General features: G+C 38.0%; 1 protein-coding gene across 1 annotated transcript in view; it reads right to left on the bottom strand.

Moving 5' to 3' along the window:
- Nucleotides 1-22,258, bottom strand: part of LOC150079837 (uncharacterized) — a 143,642-nt gene that overhangs the window by 11,468 nt on the left and 109,916 nt on the right. Inside the window, exons 7-10 of the mRNA XM_090383248.1 lie at nt 16,833-16,904; nt 15,846-15,914; nt 15,522-15,665; nt 14,492-14,632 (exon numbers count right to left, since the gene is read on the bottom strand). Of these exons, the coding sequence (XP_090239374.1) occupies nt 14,492-14,632; nt 15,522-15,665; nt 15,846-15,914; nt 16,833-16,904 (426 nt within the window). The remainder of the gene's footprint in view (nt 1-14,491; nt 14,633-15,521; nt 15,666-15,845; nt 15,915-16,832; nt 16,905-22,258) is intronic.

Genomic DNA, 22,258 nt, shown 5'->3' with positions numbered 1-22,258 from the left:
AATCTAACTTATTTACCAGTTATATTGTACTCATTTGTATACATATATGTTAAATAAACCTGTTTTGTTTGTTAAAATTATGTCGTGATCATTCTTTTTCAATACATGCAAATCACTAACTATCATTTTTTTTAAAGAATCATTTATGGCGGCATTTCGAACCAGCCCTTAGCTAAGAGTTGTTTCGGGATGAAAAACACAACGCAATTCTGTCGCTGCGAGTACGCTCACTGTGACATGTTGAGTGAGACTTGAGGGCGCAGGATTTTGTCCTAATTTGAACCACTAGATAGATCATTCGAAACCCAGGCTTTTCTGGAATTCACATGATATTGTGCTGACTTGCTATAGCGAGGATTCACGAGTATATTGATAGGCAAGAGCATAATATGACGGAAAAGCCTGTGGAACACTGGTTGCTAATCGTGACCAGGATGAAATGTGCTTTTGCGGGATGAAAAACCTCTTTTTTTATATATGAAAGCTTGTGAGTTATGAGGATTACTGTAAACTGAAGAGCAAAGCACAACAAGAGTAACTAGTGAATAGAAGACAAATAAAGGGATTAATGTGGTAATCGAATAAAAGGGAAACGTCTAACACTAGTGATTTTGTGTGTATACAGAGAATGGTTAGAGGCATTTTAATTAATTTTAGTTTTCTTTTTCAGCAATACAAATAACATAGTCCTCAAGTACATACACAGTAGTAATACATACAACTAGAAGCAACTAGAAGTAGTTAATTGATTTGTCAAAACAAATAATAATAATAAATTACAAAAAAAAAATTCTAGTTGCTATATGTTAGAAACTCATTTTGTTTTTAGCATTGCTCAGTACTAACTGTTTAGTTCTGTTTCAGCTACGTAAAGGTAAGTACACTATTTTGGAGGGACCTTTCCACCCCAAATTTTACTCAAATATTAATAGAGTCGTCTAATTTAACATAGACACTTATAAATCCAACATGGAAGAACAAATCCCACAAACTTCAACCGACCTTTCTGCCCCATTGTTTGATACGCAACAAACGCAATCCCCTCCCGGATCTGACAGACTGCGTGTGGCTAATATCGCAGGTTACCTAAGTTTGGTGCCTACTTTTTTTGGTACAGACGAAGGCCCATCGGTCCAATATTTTTTTGAAACTTTAGAAAGCGTAGGGAAATTAGCGGCTTGGGAAAGCTCAGAAATGATCGCCATTTCAAGATCGAAATTTCGTTCTTTGGCCGCGGAATTTCTAGCACAATCCATTGAATTACGTAAGGAAAAAAATTATAACGTGTTCAAAAATGCTTTCTTAGCTCACTTTGAAAAAACGGAACCCATAGTCACTTGTTTAAGTGAATTCGCTAATACTGTGCAAAAACCTGACGAAAATGTCACCAGCTTTGGAGCCCGAATTCAAAACCTGGCAAGAAAGGCGTTTAAGATACAAAATGAAACCCCTGAAGCAAAGTCGATTTTAGATCAGGCAATGTTAGCCCAATTTCTTAGGGGTGTTTCAAATAAAATTAAAAGGATAGTCTTGTCACAAAACCCCCTCACTTTCCATCAAGCAATTATTATTTCGAAACGAGAGGAGACAAATGAACTTATTACAGAAACAAAACACAGACCAATTAATGCCATATACTGTCAATCTAATAATGAAGTAGTCGGTAGCCAGCAGGAAAATTATTTTGAAAAATTTATTAAACCTTTACAAGATGAAATACTAGATTTACAACAATCGTTTAAAGCCTTAGCTGTAAGTAACGCGACTTGTAATAATTTACAAACGCCAATTTACGAAACGGAACGATGTCAAAATTTTGATACTGCGGCTTATCCATATTTTTCACCCTACAATAATAGAGCGTCCAGTTATACGTGTTCGCGGTCTGACGAACGAAGAGACGCTATGCCCTCAGGCGTCAGTAGCAATGAACTCGCCAGAAGTGAGAGACGCGTTCCTGCTCCATGCTATGCTGGGAAGCATGTATACTGTAACCCTACGTACGAAGCAAGACAGGCAGTAAGACGCTATGCCGCTTGCCGTCGTCCGAGCAGCACCCGACCGACGCCAAATTATCCTAACCGTCCGTGCACGAGTCGCGGAGCGCGCGAATACACTGCGTTACCAAAATATCGGCCGCCTTATGTTAATACACAAAGTTGCAATTTTAATGGAAATGGGGTGAAAAAATGCAAACCAAATGTATTATAATAATCGAAATAGGACAGATATGAACTCTTACACCGGTGCAACAAAAGAAATACCTAGAAATAAGTTTAATCAGGGACAAACTCACCCTAAAGCGATTTTTGGTAGGCAAATTAACCAGGTAGATAATGTAAGTTACAGACAAGATAGAGATAGGTATTTCTGACATAAACGGATGTCTGAAGGAAATAGAAGGGACTATCAGCGTCATAGAAATGTGTTACCAAGTCAAAATTATTATAGAGGAGCTAAATTGTATGCCAACCACAAAAATGTGCAACATGGAGTTTATATCTTAGATAACGATTCTCAATTGCCGTTGATCATGGGATCAGTTCAAAATGTTGAGGCTAAATTTTTGGTAGATTCAGGCGCTAGCGTAACTTTAATTAGTACAGATTTATTTAATAAAATTAAAAAAGATAAATCTCTAAATCCAAGAGCTCCAAACTTGACGGTAACGGGTGTCTCTGGATATGTAGTGCCGATCCATACTGAAATTACAGTAAACATTAAACTGGATAATTCATGTTTTCAAGATAATGTTTTGGTAGCTAATGGAAATTTCACCGGACAATATAATGTTATATTAGGATCGAATGTTTTGAGACGTTTTTCGTTCATAATTGACTTAGGTAAAAAAATGGTTCGCTCAATCCCATTGAATATTTGTTTAAGAGAAGCAGGTGTTAGGGAACGAATTATGAGTTCTAAACCCGTGGTAGCAAAACTCACATGTAAACATGTACTACCAGGATCGTCCGAAAGGGTTTCGACAGCCTATTGTAACCAGCTTGCTGTTTCCACAGAACAACTGGTGTTAACAGAGCCTAATTATAACCTTGGTCATGAGGACTTAGCTGTCCGTTGTTCAGTGGACAAAGTACAGGCCGATGGATTAGTATCAGTCCTGGTGGCAAATTTGTCAACTGAGCCTTTATATCTTCCAAAGGGGATGGGTATTGCTAGTTTGGAAAGGGTTGAAATTAATCCAGTTACTCTTGCAGGTAAGGAAGTAGAAGACAATAAGACATCTCCTGTGACTTTAAATGATTTTAATCTTGATCATTTGACTGGTGATCAGAAACGTAAACTATCAGACTTGTTGTATGAATATAGAGACATTTTTGCCAAGTGTCCAGCTCAGCTAGGAAATTCAAAGGTATATAAACATAGAATTAAATTGACGGACAGTATACCGGTTAAGCAGTCAGCTTATAGAGTTCCTTTCTTGTTGAAAGATGAAGTTCGAAGGCAGGTGAATGAACTTTTGGAATCCAACATCATACAACCAAGCCACTCCCCATATTCAGCGCCAATTGTTTTGGTGCGCAAAAAGGACCAATCATATAGGCTGTGTATTGATTTTCGGAGATTGAATGCGAAAACGGTTTCAGATGCATATCCTGTCCCAGATTTAAATGAAATTCTCCAACTTTTAGGGAAAGCGCGCTACTTCTCTTCACTTGATTTGCGAAGTGGATTCCATCAAATTGAGGTGCACCCAGCTGATCGTCACAAAACCGCCTTCACTACTGGAGAAGCCTTATTTGAGTTTTCTCGAATGCCACATGGATTAAAAAATGGATTTTCGTCATTCTTGAAAGCCTTATCATTAGTGCTTCATGGACTCGGTGAAGAATCGATTTTCGCTTACCTTGATCATATAATTATTGCATCGCCCAACCTTAATGAGCATCTCTTGAGGTTGCGAAAGGTTTTCCAGCGTCTGAGAGAATACGACCTTAAGCTAAAACCTAAGAAATGTGAGTTCCTGAAAGAACAGTTTAAATATGTTGGGCATTTAGTTAGTTCTGAAGGCATCCGTCCGGATCGAGAAAACTTAGTCGCCGTTCGAGACGCACGCCCCCCCCGGTCCGTAAAACAAGTCCGATCATTTCTTGGAATGGCAGGTTTCTATAGGAAATTTATTCCCAATTATGCAGAGATAGCAAGACCTCTCACTTCGCTAACAAAAAAAGAAAAACCTTTTGTTTGGGACTGTTCCACGCAGCACGCTTTCGATCAACTGAAAACTGCCTTGACAACTGAACCTCTGTTGGTTTTTCCTGACTTTACAAAACCATTTCTCTTATCTACTGATGCCTCAGCGTACTGTGTAGGGGCCTGTCTCGAGCTTCAGATGGATGAAGATACAAGACAGCCAGTTGCCTATGCTTCTAGGCTATTAAAGGAGTCAGAATTGAATTATAGTACGACAGAGAAAGAAGCTTTGGCTATTGTTTTCGCAGTAACAAAGTTCAGACCTTTTTTAGTGTCCAATCATTTCACCCTGATAACAGATCACCAACCCTTGAGTTATTTGCTCAATTTGAAAAATCCTTCGCCCCGCTTAGCGAGATGGAGCATGCTGTTACAAGAGTATGACTATAAAATTGTGTATCGTCCGGGTAAAGTGCATTCAAATGCAGATTTCCTCTCGCGACCTGTGTTAGAAGCAGAGGAAAAACCAAAAAGATCAAAGGTAACAAGAACAACTGAGTTAGTCGCTCCCATATCAGCTGATTTAACTATGGAGTCATTGGTGATGCCCCAGCAACAAACCAGAAATTTAATTAAAACCCTGCAAAGAGAAGATCCAATTTTGCAAAACTTAATTGAACAATTGGAAGGAATACCCCAGGCATCAGCAAAAATCCCAGATACCTTTTATTTATCTGAAGAGGGAATACTATATCATTACACTTTATCTGACCCTGGAGCGACAAGAGAAGAGCCAACAGAACAATTAGTGGTCCCCGTGGGCTTGAAGACAGAGGTATTGAAAGCATGCCATGACAACGGAGGCCATTGGTCTCTACAGAAGACATTAGAGAAGGTAAAAAGGAATTTTTTCTGGATTGGGATTTACAGCGACATTAAGAATTATATTGAGTCATGTCCATCGTGTTTGGAACGAAAAGGGTACAATCCGAAAGCTAAAGCAGCTCTGATGAGAGTTCCCAGTGAAAATTCACCTTGGGTGCGAGTATCATTAGATATCCTAGGACCACTTCCTATGTCCTTGAGAGGACACAAATATTTATTGTTAGCAGTGGATAATTTCACGCGTTATGTTGAAGCAGTTCCACTCAAAACTCAGAAGGCAGATGAAGTAGCCACCGCATTTATAAACAATGTGATAGCGAGACATGGAATTCCTAAATACATACTCACCGATCAAGGTACAAATTTCATGTCCTCATTATTGCGACAAGTATGTGAAAAATTGAACATTCACCAAATTCATACCTCTCCGTTTCATGCGCAGTGCAATGCCAAGGTGGAACGGTTAAACCGTACCTTAGCGAACATATTATCCCATGTCATAAATCAGACTCAGACTGACTGGGACGAAATGATTCCATTGGCTGTGGCTGTATATCATGCTGCAACTCACAGTTCTACTCAAGAAACACCCAACTTTTTAATCTATGGCAGAGATTTAGTGTTACCTTCAGATTTATAGCATGCAAAATTAAGGCCAAGTTACGCATCCTTAGAGAACTATTCAAAAGAAATGTGTGCACGACTCCGTAGAGCTTATGAAATGGTCTCTGAACATTTGGAGGAAGCAGTGCAGAAACAAGAACAACGTAGAGCAGCAGTGGCTGTGGATAAGAATATTCGAGTAGGAAGTCTTGTTTACCTTTTCACTCCTAAGGTGAAAGCCGGTACCACGAAGAAACTGGCTCGATTGAGTACAGGACCTTACCGTGTGATCAATCAGACCTCTCCAGTCAATTTTGAAATACAGAATATAAATAAACCTAAGGACAAGCAGTTAGTGCATGTTGACAGATTGACAAAGGTGGTAAATAGGAAAGTGTTTCCTGAACTTAGAGTAGAAGAGTCAGAAGAATCAGAAGATGGTGAAATACAAGATCAATCTGGTACAGAGACAGTGCCAAAAGAAACATGGATCTTTGATGACCCCATAATAGAAGAATGTGATTTAATCCCACCCATAGACCCCCAACCTGTGTATTTGCAGCCAACCAGAACTGCACCTATTCCAGAACCTTTGACGACATCTTCAAATGAGAACCAAAATAGGCCGTCAGTGATAAAACAGTCTGAAGAGACAGTTGAATCTACCCATAAGCCAGCACAGACACATGACTATAATTTGCGCAGTCGTAGTCGTGTAACTCACACACCATATGTGGTAACCCTCAATCCACCGTCACAAAATGAAGTGAGAATTCACGAATCAGCTTCTGACAGTAGAGTAGGAACAGAACATGGAAGCTCCTCTCATGAAACAGAGATGCAGAGAGGCGAATCTTCTGATCAAAATACAGAAGAACATGGAAGTGCTGATCACGCTGATCAACCCAGTGGATTAGATAGGACTATTCAGTGGATGTTGGGAAGTCCACTTACCGCGAGGTTAAATACACCAAATGATGACAGAGGCCTTGATTTGGCAGGTCTTATAAGAGATGCGTGGAGAGATTAAAACTATAAAGAAGCAAAATTGAAATTTGTGAGAAAGAGAAAACAGTATGAGGAAAAGTTTGTTATTGTGTTTCCTCCATCTTTAAAGAAAAGAAGTCAGTTCTTGGAGAGGGAAAGTTATATAAGAATAATGATTCCAGTATCATGCTAAATTGATGCATAGTGGCATGAGATGAATATTGCATTCGGTTGAAGATGATTTGCTTATAAGCTAAGAGATACATTAAATGAAGTTTCTGATTAATTAGAGTATCAGACCCATGAAGTCTTTACTTATAAAGGGAACAGAAAGGTTAGTTCTCATCAAACTATCATTGTGTTTATCAGCAGTTATGTTAGGGATGATGTAGTGAGCACAGAGAATTAAAGGATACAGGTAGAGAACATGGAAAGAGAATCTGGAATTCAAATAAAAACAAGAGTTATTTTCAGGAGTTGTTTCACGCCAAAAAAAAAAAGAGAAGGTAAAAGAAGATAAATACTAGAACTCTTATTCAAATTTGACCATTGAGGAAAATATTTTCTTATGGAACCTATATTATCACCCTCATTCCACAAAACATGTTGCAATTGTATAGGCCAATTTTGAGAGGAAGGTTGCAGTGGATACTAGGGCCTTTTGGGTGCACCCCCTAGTTTCTTTTGTTTTCTCTCTCTCTCATTGCTGACTAAAATTTCACTACAAGAGAAAAGATTCTGGAAAAAAATATAAATATGTCTATATATATATTTAGGCTTTTTCTTTTGAAGATCGGATGAAATAAGTGGCCTGAGGACGGCTGGTTCCGCCCAGTTACTGCTTGTTTTGTCGTTCCTCCGAAGAGAAGAGTAGAGTGTAATAAATAGTAACACCTGTGTTTCTAGATGAAGATAAGAGAATCTTTCCTTGTACCATTTTGAAAAAGAATACTCAGCCTCATCCTGAGTTAAAGTTGAAACAATATAAATCAGAGTAGTAGTTCCATAAATAATTATTTTTTTTGAAAAGGAGTATATCCACTAATTACAGTTGTATCACATATGACGTTAGAAGAGTAAATGATATTGTATTAAAGTAAAGAGAGTTTGAATAGTACTCATACTTGGTCAATATCAACTACAATGAAAAGGGAACTGAAAGCAAACTGTTGAAGTATCAATCTTGTGCTCTTGCCTTTGATAATCCAAATAGCTGATGATTAAAATAGTGCACTGAATGAGCAGATCAGAGCTCATTTTCAAGTTTAGAGATTGGTTACTAATTTCTGTTAAGGGAATCTTGTTTATCTGTCATGAGTGACTTGTGTGTTTCTGTTTTGAAAAAAGAGAGAAAAATCCATTTATTGAAAAGAAATAAGGAGGTGACAGTTTTGGAATGTGATCAAGTACAAGAAAAGTGAGTGGAAAGTGTATAGATGAAGGGTAAATGGCATGAGACCTCACCCCCTCTCCTACAAGTCAAAACAAATCTGAAAAGATGAATAAAGTTTGTGAACCTATCAGTTGAACAAATTGTCCAGAAAGAAAAAAAGAAAGACAAAAAGAGAAAATGAGATCCACTTAACATTTTACTATCTTCTTGCTCAGTTGCTTAGAGGATATTTTTTTAGGAAGTCTCAGTTTTATGTGCATGATGGTTGTCCTTCCTCTGAAGGCATGCAAAAAGTTCTCCCATTCAGAACTGTAGTGAACATTTAGTCTTTCTCATGCTCTGACATGGTGTTCCAGTTAATAGTGAAGGACTATCTCTATGAAATCACTCAAGGAATATTATGTTGTCTTCACAGCCGACAAGTGTACTTAGGCTTGAACTTAAAGGATTTGTGAACCCCAGAACTCTCTCTGTCTGGAGAGTTAGTGAGATATTTTCCACAGATGATGGTTGCACCATCAGAAGGTGCTGAACAGTTAAACTATACAATTGGTCAGTTAATATAACTGCCTAAATTTTTACGGTTCAGTTTGTAGTCTTATAACATTGCAAGTATAAGTTGGAACGTGCAGCCATATTTATTCAATGTATTCTTTGATTTTTTGTTCTTATTGCAAATTCTGTATATTAGTTGCAGGAATTTAATTATATTTGAGGATTTATATTATATAATCATTTAATGTTTGATGTTTGCTATGTTTTTCTTTTTTAAAAAAAAAAAGGGGTAAATAAATAAATAAATAAGATAGAATAAGTAAAATAAATGTTCACCTGTTAGAAGAATATTTTTTTTTGCTGTTTACTTGATATATTTTTAAATACATTCATTATAAAAGGATGTCATATGTATTGAACATTTGTGTTGTCTCAGTTGCTAACTGTCATAATGAATAGTATATCTACTGTCATATTATACTAATTTTGTTAAAAAGAATAGATATAGATTCTGTGATTTTTTTTGTTGCATGTAATACTATTGTGTTGAGCAATGGTGATAAAGGAAATGTGACCAAAGAATTCTTTGAGAAGAAGTTTCAGTATTTTTCCCTGACCAACAATGAACAATCCTATCAGTATTCCAGTGCTTCAATTGTCCAGTTCAGACGTTTGTGTAGAGAACATTCAGTGCAACATACTACAACAATTTGTGTTAATACAAAAATAAACATTGCTACAATATAGACATTGCATATATGATAAACACCTCTTGTGAAAATTTACTTGCTAATATGGGATTTTGTTTAAGGTCTGCAGACCAAGTTGTTGGCTCATCCAAGGTAGGATTAGAGGACTCAGAAGATTTTGAAAAGTGTATGTAGACACTATTTCTTTTTGTTTGGGGTACCATTTATCATAGTGGAGAACATTCCGAATTCTGTAAGAGGAAAGATGTCTGTCACTTCATTTTTTTTACACCGGTAGAATTCATGTTACACGTTTTTTTTTTAAAAAAACGAAACTTGAGAAATTTTGAGCTTGTCAAATTCTCGGCGCTCAGAATTTCTTATCCGTAGGGGGAAGGTGTGTGAAAATGTTTTCACTTTTCAGCCCTTTCGCTTACTTTCAAGAAGTAATTTCGCCTAATAGTGCCTGATATTTTTTTTTTTTTCTCACGGTCTGTACAACGAACATAGCGTCCCTTGACAGAGCTAAGCTTTTACTTTCGAATTCAAACACCCCAGGGGTGCGCTCGCCGTAATACTACACCACAGTGACGTCACCCGTTCTCCTGAGCGGACAAGAATGTTGATCGAATGCAAAGGTCCGAAGAACGGTGAAAATTGTTATATGATACGAGTAGAAATTACCAGAACAAGACACAGCAGGTCTTGCATAACAAGACCTTTATAAAGATATTAATTGTCACTACGACGCTGTGCATGGTACAGTATCAATTTATTTCTCACCCCCCCCCCCGAGGCGATGCAGAGATATATATATTTGAAGGGGAAAAAGAAGGGACAGACAGGGGCACACAGACAGTGATCTTTGTGCAAGACATGACTGAAGAAAGAGTAGTGATACGGTTGGCGGATTTTTGTCATTGTGTAAAGAAGATGTAAATTAATAATTACGAGGGAAAAGATGAGAAAAGAACTATATTGATGTCTGGAACAGATTCCCCCCCCCCCCCGAGGCGTTGCAGAATATTTTCGGGTAAGACAACCCTTATTGTTTAATAACAAACTGTATTAAATCACCCAAAAGCCAACCTATTACCTGCATACGTTTTAATGCATTTATAAGACACCTTTCCTCACATAAATATACCCCGACAACTGTATTATTTTCTTAGTATTCAACTTTAATAATAATGCGACTTATTAATTTAATTGTCAATTACTAATTACACTATTAAGATAATATAATTACCTGTTTCATATTTTGAACAGTGGTATGCTCTGACAAACACTAATTATTTTGTACTTGCTAAGGAATTAGTGGAAAAACCATATGAAGAATATTACAACATTGTAATATAGCTAACAGCAAGATAATGCTTGCATTCAATTAATTTGTCTAACAATTAAATACCAATTAATCTAACTTATTTTCCAGTTATATTGTACTCATTTGTATACATATATGTTAAATAAACCTGTTTTGTTTGTTAAAATTATGTCGTGATCATTCTTTTTCAATACATGCAAATCACTAACTATCATTTTTTTTAAAGAATCATTTATGGCGGCATTTCGAACCAGCCCTTAGCTAAGAGTTGTTTCGGGATGAAAAACACAACGCAATTCTGTCGCTGCGAGTACGCTCACTGTGACATGTTGAGTGAGACTTGAGGGCGCAGGATTTTGTCCTAATTTGAACCACTAGATAGATCATTCGAAACCCAGGCTTTTCTGGAATTCACATGATATTGTGCTGACTTGCTATAGCGAGGATTCACGAGTATATTGATAGGCAAGAGCATAATATGACGGAAAAGCCTGTGGAACAGTACTTAGTACCGTGCTTGGGTTGGAAGTTGAGAAGACGAAAGAAGATATTTGTTGACATTGGACTTGAACTTCTGTAGACTGTAATTTTCAGGAAATACGATGAAGAAAGGTTGTTCCCAGAAAAAGGCAGTTGAATGAATAAATGAGGAAGATGAAAAGTTGGTTCTGTGAGTTTGAAGTTGGACAGTAAATGGATGTTGGCTGGTGGCTGCACGTGTTCGGACTGTTTTGAAGGAGACAGCGGGAATTATAGAAGCCAATTCAGAAGAACAGTGCCCATGGAAGTATCTGTAGAAGAGGCATGCAACAGAAACAGTACGTCTATGAGACAACGAGTGGAGAGACTCTGTTAGAGATGAATCATTAATTAACCTAACTGCCCTCTTCTCAATGGAATCGAGAAGTCTGAGAGAGGTTTTGGGGGCACCGCCCCAGATGTGGGAACAATATTCCATGGTAGGGCGGATTTGCGATTTGTACAGAGTGAACAGCTGTTTGGAAGAAACGTAACGCCGAGAGCGAAAGAGAAAACCAAGTTTTTTAGATGCAGAAGAAGCAATATTTGTAATGTGCTTGTGCCAAGAGAGATTAGAAGCCAGGGTAATCCCCAAAAGAAGAAGAATTCTTTATTATATACAGAAAGCACAGAAAGCACATTGCTGTATACAACTCCCTTCACGGCTACAAGCCAGGGGTTTACATAAAAGAAATCATATAATACAATAAACACACAAAAAAAAAAAAAAAAAAAAGCATTATGACTCCTGAAAAGTTTATACACTGGGATGATGGATTCAGGGCAGTGATGAATAGGTCTCCGGTCTACTGTCCTCTATCGTGGTCCTGGGAAGGAAGTCGACCGAGTTCTTTCTGCCTATATTCCTTGTCGACTGCGAATTTGTAGAGGTCGCCGTCCAAGGACTGTATGTCTTGCAGCATTTGCACGGGTAGGAACCGCTCAGTTAGCTTTAACCGGTTTGGAGTGGCCTGTAGGATTGGATTAGCCCTAAGGCTTGGGACCGGGATCCTCCATCCGCAGTTAGCCCAGAAATCTGGCACTGAAATAATGCCGACCATCATTTTGATGGCAAAGACGAGTCTTCTCTCGTGAATGATGGCAGGAAGACGTCTCATGTTGAGAGCTGCCGCCATCTGGGTGGTCCTTGGTGTAGAGGGAAGCCGAAATTTCCATATGGCCCACTTCAGTAGCCAGAATTCCCCCGCGAAAATCCGTCTAAGATGGGTCGTAGCAGTTGAGGTCCAGACTTCGGCGCCATACAATATTACCGGATAAACACATGTCTTAATATATCTGCACCCAACAGCCTGGTCATGGACGTGCAATAGTTGTTGTTTAATCATCCACCGGAGTCGACAAAACTTTATTTGCAAGTTGTCTATGTGCGGTACAAAGGAGAGCTTTTGATCAAAAATAACGCCCAGATCTGTATGTTGCTGGACGGCAGAAATCGTGCATCCTCTTAAAATGGGTTGTACTATTGTTGGGCTACGTTTGAGAGAGAAAGTCAATTTTGACTTCTCAGGATTGATTTGAAGTCCGAAACCGGAGAGGAAGGCCTCAAGGTTCTGGATTTTCTGAAGGATTAAGGTATTGATGTATTCAGCAGTGTCTCCAGGGTTGATAGGAGTAAACAGTTTTATGTCATCGGCAAAGGTGAGGATGTCAGTTCGGCCTATCACAAATGGCACGAGAATAGCTGAGAACAAGATTCCGGACAGGACCCCGCCTTGTGGAACTCCAGCTGTAATGGTCCTGGTATGGCGCATATTTCCATCACGAACAATAATGGTCCTGTTCTCCAGCATTGTCTGAATAAACCAGAGCACGTCTCCACCAATGAGGTAATACTCACGTAGTAGCCTTGCCAACGCGTGAACGGATACGGAATCAAATGCTGCCTGGACGTCGATATAAGTAACGGTGATTTCCGAACGGTGCTCAAATGCCTCGAGGATCGTGGTAGTGGTGGTGACTAGATTTGTAGCGGTGGATCTTGACCGGGTAGCATAGTGGATCTGCGGTAGCTGTTGTGGCATAATTTGGATGGTTAATGTTCTTAGAAGAGATTTCTCAAAGAGCTTTAATAGGCATGATGCAGAGGAAAGAGATATATCATTTTGCCTAGAAATCGGAGTGTCACCAAAGATAAGCACAGGAGCAGAAGAATCATTTTTGCGAGATATAAGACAAGACTGAGTTTTAGAAGGGATGAAATCAACTAAGTTGTCTTTGCCCCACTGGAGAATTACATGGAGATCGGCATTAAAAGAATTGGTAGCGGATATTCGAGAAGTTGAAGCTGATTGAGCAGGACAAGGTTTCTCAAAATGGAAAGTTGAATGCAATGTGCTATCATCGGCAAAACTATGGATAAGATTTCGTCAATGGAAGAAGGTCATTAATATACAAGAGGAAAAGAGCGGGGGAAAGAACTGAACACTGGGGGACACCTGCATTAGTGGAGAAGTTAGAAGACAGAGAGCCATCTACCATCACCCTCAGTGAGCGATCAGAGAGAAAACTGGATAACCAATTACAAAAAACAGTTGGCAAACCATAAGATGGAAGCTTGTTTAGAAGACCTTTATGCCAAACAGGATCGAAAGCCTTTGAGATGTCAAGAGCAACTGCTTCTGTTTCACTGAATTTGTCCATAAATGGGTAACATAAGCCAGAGTATCACCAATGGATCGAGACTGACGGAATCCATACTGGCGATCGTTGATCAGACGGAAGGTTTCCAGGTAATTTAAGAGTTGGCAGTTAATTGATTTCTTCATTACTTTAGAAAGAGTAGAAGTAATTGCAATGGGACAATAATTGGATGGGAGGGATTTGTCACCCTTTTTAGGAACTGGCTGGATATGAGCAAATTTCCAAGCAGAAGGAAAAACACCTTGGAAATAAGAAAGTGAAAAAAGGTGGCAAAAAACAGGAGTAAGTTATATTAATAGTTACATTATCGTGAATGCATAATTAAGAAAATCAGAGCAAAAGAAACCGGTCCAATAAATAAAAAACCCACAGTAGAAATAAAAGCCAAAATTAAGGCAGAAATTAATTTTAATTTTATTTTATTTCTACACTTTTATTTTTATTATTTATTTTTGATTAAATTTTACGAAATGTTTTTATTTTGATTAAATTTAATTCAGTTAATTTTTTTTATTGTACTTTTAAGTATATTTTTAGATTTTTTTTGTTTAACCTTTAAGCGTTTTACTTCATATTTTCAGCATTTTACTTTATATTCTCAGGAATCTCTTTTCTCAGCTAACAACTTCTAAAAACCCTTTACATATTGATATAAAAAAAATTAAAGATAAGGTAAAAAAAAAAATAAAGAGTAGCTGCCATTTAACCAAAAAAAAAAAAAAGAAAAAAGAAAGGTCTATCTAAATACGCGACCAACAGCTAACAGATGGCGCCACTTACAGGCTCTTCAACTGAGGAACTTTGCGACAGAGATCCGATGGTACAGTACGAATTTGGGCACGGTCTAGCCGCAGATGTTCAAGAGCACTCGTTCCACTTAGATCAGGAAATGATTCCATGTGGCGTGCTTCTGACAGAGTACTAAAAAGAGATGAAAGAAACTTTAAATTGCAAATTTTCAATATTACCATGTAATATTACCATTCAGTACATTAAAGCAAATAGCAAATGCCCACAGAATTTGACCATATAAACTTTACCTCGCTCAAGATACGTTATACAGACTTCATATCACTCGTCACTTCTTCAATCTCTCTCTTTTTCTCTCTCTCTCAATTATTCAAACATCAGGGTTAAGGACACTACAAAACACTATTAGTATTAGAATATACCAAAAGATGGCGCCACTGAAGCCAATAATCTTCACACTAGCAAGCCATGACAAGAAGTAATTTACATAATGCATTATATTACTTGTTCCCCCCCCCTCCAAAGTGGCTCATTAAATATAGATCATTACAAGAGTCCCTCACTAAAAATCATGAATTCTTCCATTTCTGGATAAATGCTTCCTTCATTAAATATCTATTTGCTGTAATTTAGCAATACGTTTCTGTTTCTTTTTTGCCTTTTTTTTAAACCGAAATTAATTATAAAGACCACGTTATACGAAGAAGATAATAATATTAATAAATCACTTTTGGTGTCCATTAAAAAAGCGAAATAGTAAATAAAATCTTAGCAGAAATAATGAAATAAAATTTCCAATTTTCTTATTTCAATTTTGTTTGCTATGACAGATCGTAATATATTAGTTTGTATTGGCTGTAATAAGAGTAGCGTCAATAGCGCCCTCTTCTGGCAGTCAAAAGAGAAAAATAAATATTAAATTATTCTTAATTCAAAAGAAAATCAATACGTTGTATTTTATACTGTAATTTGAAATTAAGGAATATAAAAATGGTTTTAACGTGCAGAATAAGCAAGTTTTCGAAATTTACGAATATTATTTGTTTTAATGGATGCTTACAGCTTTTTTAAACTTGGCAAATTGGCAAAAGTTGATTTTCCCACTGTGGAGATTGGATTGCCACCCATTTCCAATAGCGTCAACTTGGAATTGTGGGAGAAAGCATCGTTGGGAAGGGTCATAATGTCGTTGTCAGCAATGATTCTGTAGAGAGATAAATAAATAAATAAATAAGATAAAATCCATTTTGAATTGACCCAAATGATCTCAGAAATTATGCTGTGGAACAAAAAAAAAAAAACAAATATTCGGAACTATTCTCCTAAAATAATTCAAGAGAATATCTCCTGAAGTATTGAAGATTACCTAGAAAAGTTTACTTACAGTTCTCTTAAATATGGAAGACTTGCAAGAGCCTCAGGTAGCTCAGTCAGTTTATTATCATAAATTTCCCTGAAACAACAAAAAAAAAAAAAAAAATGGCGTACGTTATATATTCAAGATCGCATTAAAAAATAATTACTATAAACTTATTAATTAGCATACAGCAAACAAATGAATTTTCAATTTTGGGTTATTTTTTTAAATTAAATATCCAGATATAGCTACGCTTTTGCACAGACTAGAAAATCTTTCCGGAATTCTAAAACGTCGCTATGCGCATGCGTGGGTTATTCAGTATATTAATAATGAGAGCCAATTTCAGAGTGGCACGACACTTCTTTAGATCGAATTACGAATACGAGAACATTAAATTTAATAATTTAAAAAATCAATTATAAATAGAAAGTAAACACAAATCCATAGATTAATCCATTCAATAAAATCCATTAATGTTTATTTTTTACCATATTTTATTTAATTTTTATTCCATGGCTAAATTATTATTTTAATTTATTATTTACTTATTTATTGAGTTCCATGGCTGGTTAGGACAGTTCATAACCAGTTGCCATTGCCTGGGACTACTTCTGACGTCCAGTACAAATAAGCAAAATCCTTTAAATTTTTATTGGAAAGCGAAAACTGAGGCGCATACAATAATATTTATTGATCAAGCAAGCACAAACTGCGCGTGCATTGATTACAGTGATTCCGCGCGAGATAATTACGCATTAGTGGTTAACTTATGCGTAATAAGAACGCGATTTCTGTTCAGTATTTAACGTGCAGAATTAAATGGTGTAAACACAGATGGCTGACGATCTGTGGAACTCGGCCACGTTAATTGCTCGTGATTTGCATGCAATGCATTACCCTCACGGCATGCGTTGTGAATTGTTATTAGGGATAAAAGCCAGACCAGCTGTTTGTGCTTACTTAATACGGAAGCGCATGAATTTGTACTACAGTTAATATTAGACAACTTACAGAACTTTCAGGGATGCCAATCCATCTAATCCATTCTGTTCGATGTGTGTAATTTCGTTCTTGTGCAGCATTCTAAATAACAAGGGAAAAGCAATTCTGGTTAAAAGTGGTAAATTTTGCTTTCTAGAAATACACTACACTACCAGTAGTATTAGGACGTCATCATGTTTGGAAAGAACATGGGTTTTAATGAACACATTAATAATATTTAAGCACACCTTTGGGCATAATGACAGCACATAAATCCTTTTAAACAGTTGCTTAAAGCAGACATTAGGAATCTTTGCCAGATTCCCCTTTCATTACGGTGGCCAATTCAGGGGTAGGAAGGGGTGCGTGTTCCCAGCACCCTAATTCAGCATTCCAACTCATCCTAAAGGTGTTTGGTAAGATTCAGGTCTGCAGTCTTGGGCAGACAGGCAACTTTCATCACTTTCTTCAAAAATCGCCCTGCAATTCCTTCATTCTTCCATCTTTTCAACTATATCCATAATGATTCACTATAAGGTTCAAACGGCGGTTTAGGTCACATGCAGTTAAAAATTATTAATATGGCAACCGATAATTATGCGTCTAAGCGCCTTGCCGATTCATTCTGTTTGTGTTATCTTTATTATTGCCAAAACCCTTTAAGCCCTTTCCTACATCTTTCCTTCACACCTTTCCCGAAAATTAAAACCTACAGAAATTCAAGTCTAATATTAACACGTATCTTCTGTCCATTGGTTGAGATGTCCAAATACTTTTAGCAGGATAAATTATATAAAAATACTTTTAGTTGTAGAAAATACCTCATTCCAAAAGGTACATTAATTGAGTTGAGCTTTGGTATTTAAATAAGGGTAAAAGGCAAGTATGAGAAGAAAACATCAGGAAAAAAAATCATTTTAATACGGAAAACTAGCATGCATCAGTAAGAAGAATCACCTTCCCTTTAACAATGTAAACCATTATGCCTTAAAAAAAGTGCCTGATATGTTATTGAAGAATATCCCTTAATAACTAGGATAAATCCTGTGGTTTGGAGTGGTTGAGGCATGGCTCGAAGTTACTGTTCCACCGTGTTGCAGAATTGTCCACTAGGAGAGAAATCAGGGGACCAAAAAGGCGAGGAAATATTAACCGCTGAAATCGCTGTACATAAGATGCAGTTGGGCAGAGGGGGAGGGCTCGAGCATGAACAAAACGATTACAATCTTATCTTAGCCTGCCGTCTACCAACGACGTTTATTGATGAATTAACACAGTTCCTAATCCTTCCCTCTCTGGGAAGGATTAGGAACTGTGTAGGAAGAATTAATACAGTTATAGAGGTTTTGTGGGATACTCAGCATGGCATACTCTCCTGCCAGTGCTGTACCTTTCTACAAACCTGAGGATCAAACTGGGTACCCTCATCTAAAACTTTTGCCAACTGAACCTGGGCTTGACTTAACTGTCTGCGCGGGTAGCACAGTTGTATCGTCACAGTCCTCCCCACACCCGGTGGAAAAGGCGCGGGTTCGAATCTAGTTGATGACGCGAGGAACTGTAATGGACTTTCTTCACTCCGTGGCTGAGTTAGTCGGTCCCACGCGTAGATAGCAAGGTTTTTCTCCCCAGAAAAACCTTGCCGGACACGACGCTACCGATAGTGACTACTATTATTCCTAACTAGGACTTATTGCATCATGAAGTATTTCCCTGAACTGACCTTCATACCGGAATTGACCTACTTCTACTTCCACCTACTTGGACTGCTAACCCTGGAACACCCAGAATAGGATCCCCTTGCTAACCCATGTAGCTTGGTAGGATTTCACCTGACGACACTAACCCGAAAATACCCCCAATCCTCGGTTGGGTAGGATCCAGTGATTTTTTGACTACTACAATACCAACAGACTACTCCAATGCCAACAGCTCACAATGTCTTCGACACTGGCGGAGACCAGCCAGAGAATAATGGACAGCCTGGCTTACCTCCTAACGGTGTGTACAGCCAATGTGAGGTCCCATCAGGGGCTCTGCGGCCAAAAGCCAGAACACAACAACCGAACCCAACATAATACTACTCACATACCGCACACAATGCTTTTGTCTGGCTTTTACAGAGTGATGTATACCTCACAAGAGTACTTGTGGCACAGTTGTGGGAAACCATCGGTGGCACCGCATCCCCAAATACTATGTACACTGTCTCCTGACAATGCTGAGCCATCATAAGAACCAAAGGCACCAGCAAAGTCAATTTAGATGGCCAGCATATAGGTTTCCTGAGTAGTCTGGGCTGCAGTTATAAGCTTATTCATTGCATCCTCAGTCGAGCATCCAAGTTTGAAGCCAAATTGTTTGTCCGACTGAAGGTTTGAATTGCGATAACGTCTTTGTATGCGGCATAGGACAATACCTTGCCCATGACTGGTAATAAGGCGATTGGCCTGTATGATTTGGAGTCATCTGGAGATTTCTCTGCGTTCTTCAGTATAGGTCTAAGGTTTTCTAATTTCCAAATAGCAGGAAATATGCCTCTGTTTAAGCAGTTGTTTTAAAGGTTGAGAAGATGATGAGGGTGATGTTTTGCCCGTGGTTTAACCGTTTCTGGTTCAATCAGGTCATGCCCAGGCCATTTCGTCTCCTTTGTTCTATTGAGTGCATTCATTAATTCATCCATGGTAAAAGGAGGTCCTGTTTCAGCAGAAACACAAGCCTCATTTTGTAGTAGAGGTCTGATCAGAAATCAGAGGTTGGTTGTCAACAGGGAATCAAGGATGTTATTTCATATCAGATCTCTAATCATGTCAAAATTATGGAGATTCTCTATGATTCTGATATATTAATCTTCATGATACAAGGAGAAACAATATGGCCGTAGTCGCTGATGCCCGTAAAACAACCCTACAACAACAGCGTCCAGGTCACCTTTCGCGATCTCCTGAAGTTGATGCCTCGCCAAGTGCAAGCGGTTATGGGAAAGGCAGCCCAATCACCCTAATACGAAGGTGGTCATAATCATTTGGCTCATGAGTGTATTTCGTGGTTCTACATACATGTATGGGGTATGGTTCATGTTTCCCAAATCCCAGGGGGTGTACTTTTGGCAATATTGTACACTTATGATATCTGTCGATGTAACAGGGTGTTTCATTTTATTTTTTTATCTACTTAACGTTTAAAGATTATTGATTTATATGCATCGCTCGTAGTTCCTTCGATCAAACCTACAATTTAATATGTGTGTATTATCACACATTGCGAGTGGAGTTTCTATCACGCTACATACGTTTGTTAAAATAAAAAATATAGAAATACAAAATTAATTACGTGTAGATGATAAGGGCCACGGAAAGAGGTGTGCTATGCTTCTACAATTGCAGCCTCCGGGTCATCTCACCTCGCACCTTCCCGGATTCTGAATACCTCACTCTCTTGTAATTAAAGTAAGGCGAGGGCTCCGCATCTAGTGATTATCTGTTTACTATCTCCGGTTGCGACCACATTGCTTGACAAGTAGGGAGTGGCTCTCGAGCCTTGTCCAAGTTGTTTACTAATGCCACCATTAGAATATTTGAATATTTTAATATTCCCGATGCGTTCGGGAATGCTGTCCCAATCGATTATGGCTAGACTATTAAATACTCGAGATCAATGGATTATAACAACTGCAATGTCCCTATTCAACTTAATTTTATGAATCTTAAGTGATGATTTCGACCAACTGATTGTTCCTCCTAAGAGGTCTGATCACTTTTGATTCAAAGACGAACTTCACTGTCGAGCATTGAAGCTTTACTACTGAGATTTAGAAGAGCAGACCTTGAAGACCACAGACATATCAAAACATTAATATAAAAAAAAAACAACTCACTACAAAGTAATTTAAGATTTTTTATTAAGTATTGAAAAATTTACAGCAAAAAATATTGAAATGATTAATATTAACAACCATACTGATTTTTCATCAAAATATCCTCCACGAGATTTTATCACTGCCTTACACAGACGTGGCATTCTCGCGCTTAATTTTATAATGTCTTGCCTAATATTATTCCAAACGATATACACAGTTTCCCATAACTTTTGTGATGATGCGCCACTTGACGGTCTAGAGTGTCCCATGAAAGCTCTATCGAGTTAAGCCGGGCAATTGGGATGGCCACACCATAATTTGCAATACTCCCTCCTATTGTTTAGTTGCTAGAAAGTCCCTGCATAACTTAGAGCTGTGCTTCAGGTCATTGCCCTTTTGTAACATAAAATTTCTTCCACAAAATCGAAGACAAAAGGATAATCTTTTTTCTTAAAATTCCTCAACTCTGACCATGTCACCAATCCAGAAAAACAGAAGCAACCCTGATGGAACCATCACTGTGCTTGACTGTAAGCAACAAACAATGTGGCACTACTTTTGTTTCAGTTGATCGTCTCACATAAACCCTACGCTTGGGTCCAAATATTTAAAATTTGGATTCATCCGTTCACAGTACATTTTTCCACTCTTCAATTGTCCAATGTTGATGGCTCTTCGCCCAAGCCAACCGTTTCTTTCGATTTTCCGGTTTTAATAAGGGTTTTTGGATGGTGCAGGACCATGACGTTCTGCTTGTTTAAGACGAACTTTTACAGTGGATGTAGACACGGGATTTCTCTGCTCTTATTGAACTCAGCTCGGATTTCGGGTGCAGAAAGGCATCGACTGTGCTTCTGTTTTTACACGCGGTCGTCCTGATCATGATTTGTCCATTAAACTGCCAGTATCCTTGAATCGACCAATGGTAGTTTGCACTCCTTCAAATGAAACACCTAGCTTTTTGCCAATAATTCTCGTCGAATAACTTTCTTTTTACAGAGTTATAACAGTACCTCTTTTTCCAGCGCTCCGTTCCTTATTTCTTGCTAGGTTTAACACGAAACACGCAAAACAAACACACCAAACACTTTCCGAATGACGAGTGTTCAATTTTAAAAGTTACAACTCTTACTTCTCAATTTATATTATTGAAAAACACTCTAGAATCACCCACAATCTTCTATAATATTCAAACAATACTCCCACTTTCTAGAATATTCTAGAATCTTCTACAATGTTCTTCCACATTCGGGAATCTTCTACACCTCTTCTTGAATATTCTACAAATTTCTTAAATATTATTAAAGTTTACATTCCCCACTGCCGGTGATTTGGACACTAGTTTGGTCACACAATTCTGCAGCGTCACACACCACATAAATTCTTCGATTTGTATATTTTTCATAGACAAATGCAGTCCAACTTTCCGTTCTAGTTGTAGGGTTTCAGGTGCATCAGCAACTTACGCCATATTGTTCCGTATATAATATGTCTGTAAATTGCGTGTGTTCTGTGGTCAATTTGTTGTTTGATGTATGACAAGTTTCCGGGAGAAAAAACCATGCTAACTTCTCCTGAGATCGACTAACTCAGCCAC

Source organism: Mastigoproctus giganteus, chromosome 10, assembly GCF_048544385.1.
Source record: "Mastigoproctus giganteus isolate SK-2022 chromosome 10, ASM4854438v1, whole genome shotgun sequence".
Taxonomy (NCBI): Eukaryota; Metazoa; Arthropoda; class Arachnida; order Uropygi; family Thelyphonidae; genus Mastigoproctus; species Mastigoproctus giganteus.
The sequence above is the reverse complement of the archived record's forward strand: the minus strand, read 5'-3'. Positions and strand labels throughout refer to the sequence as shown.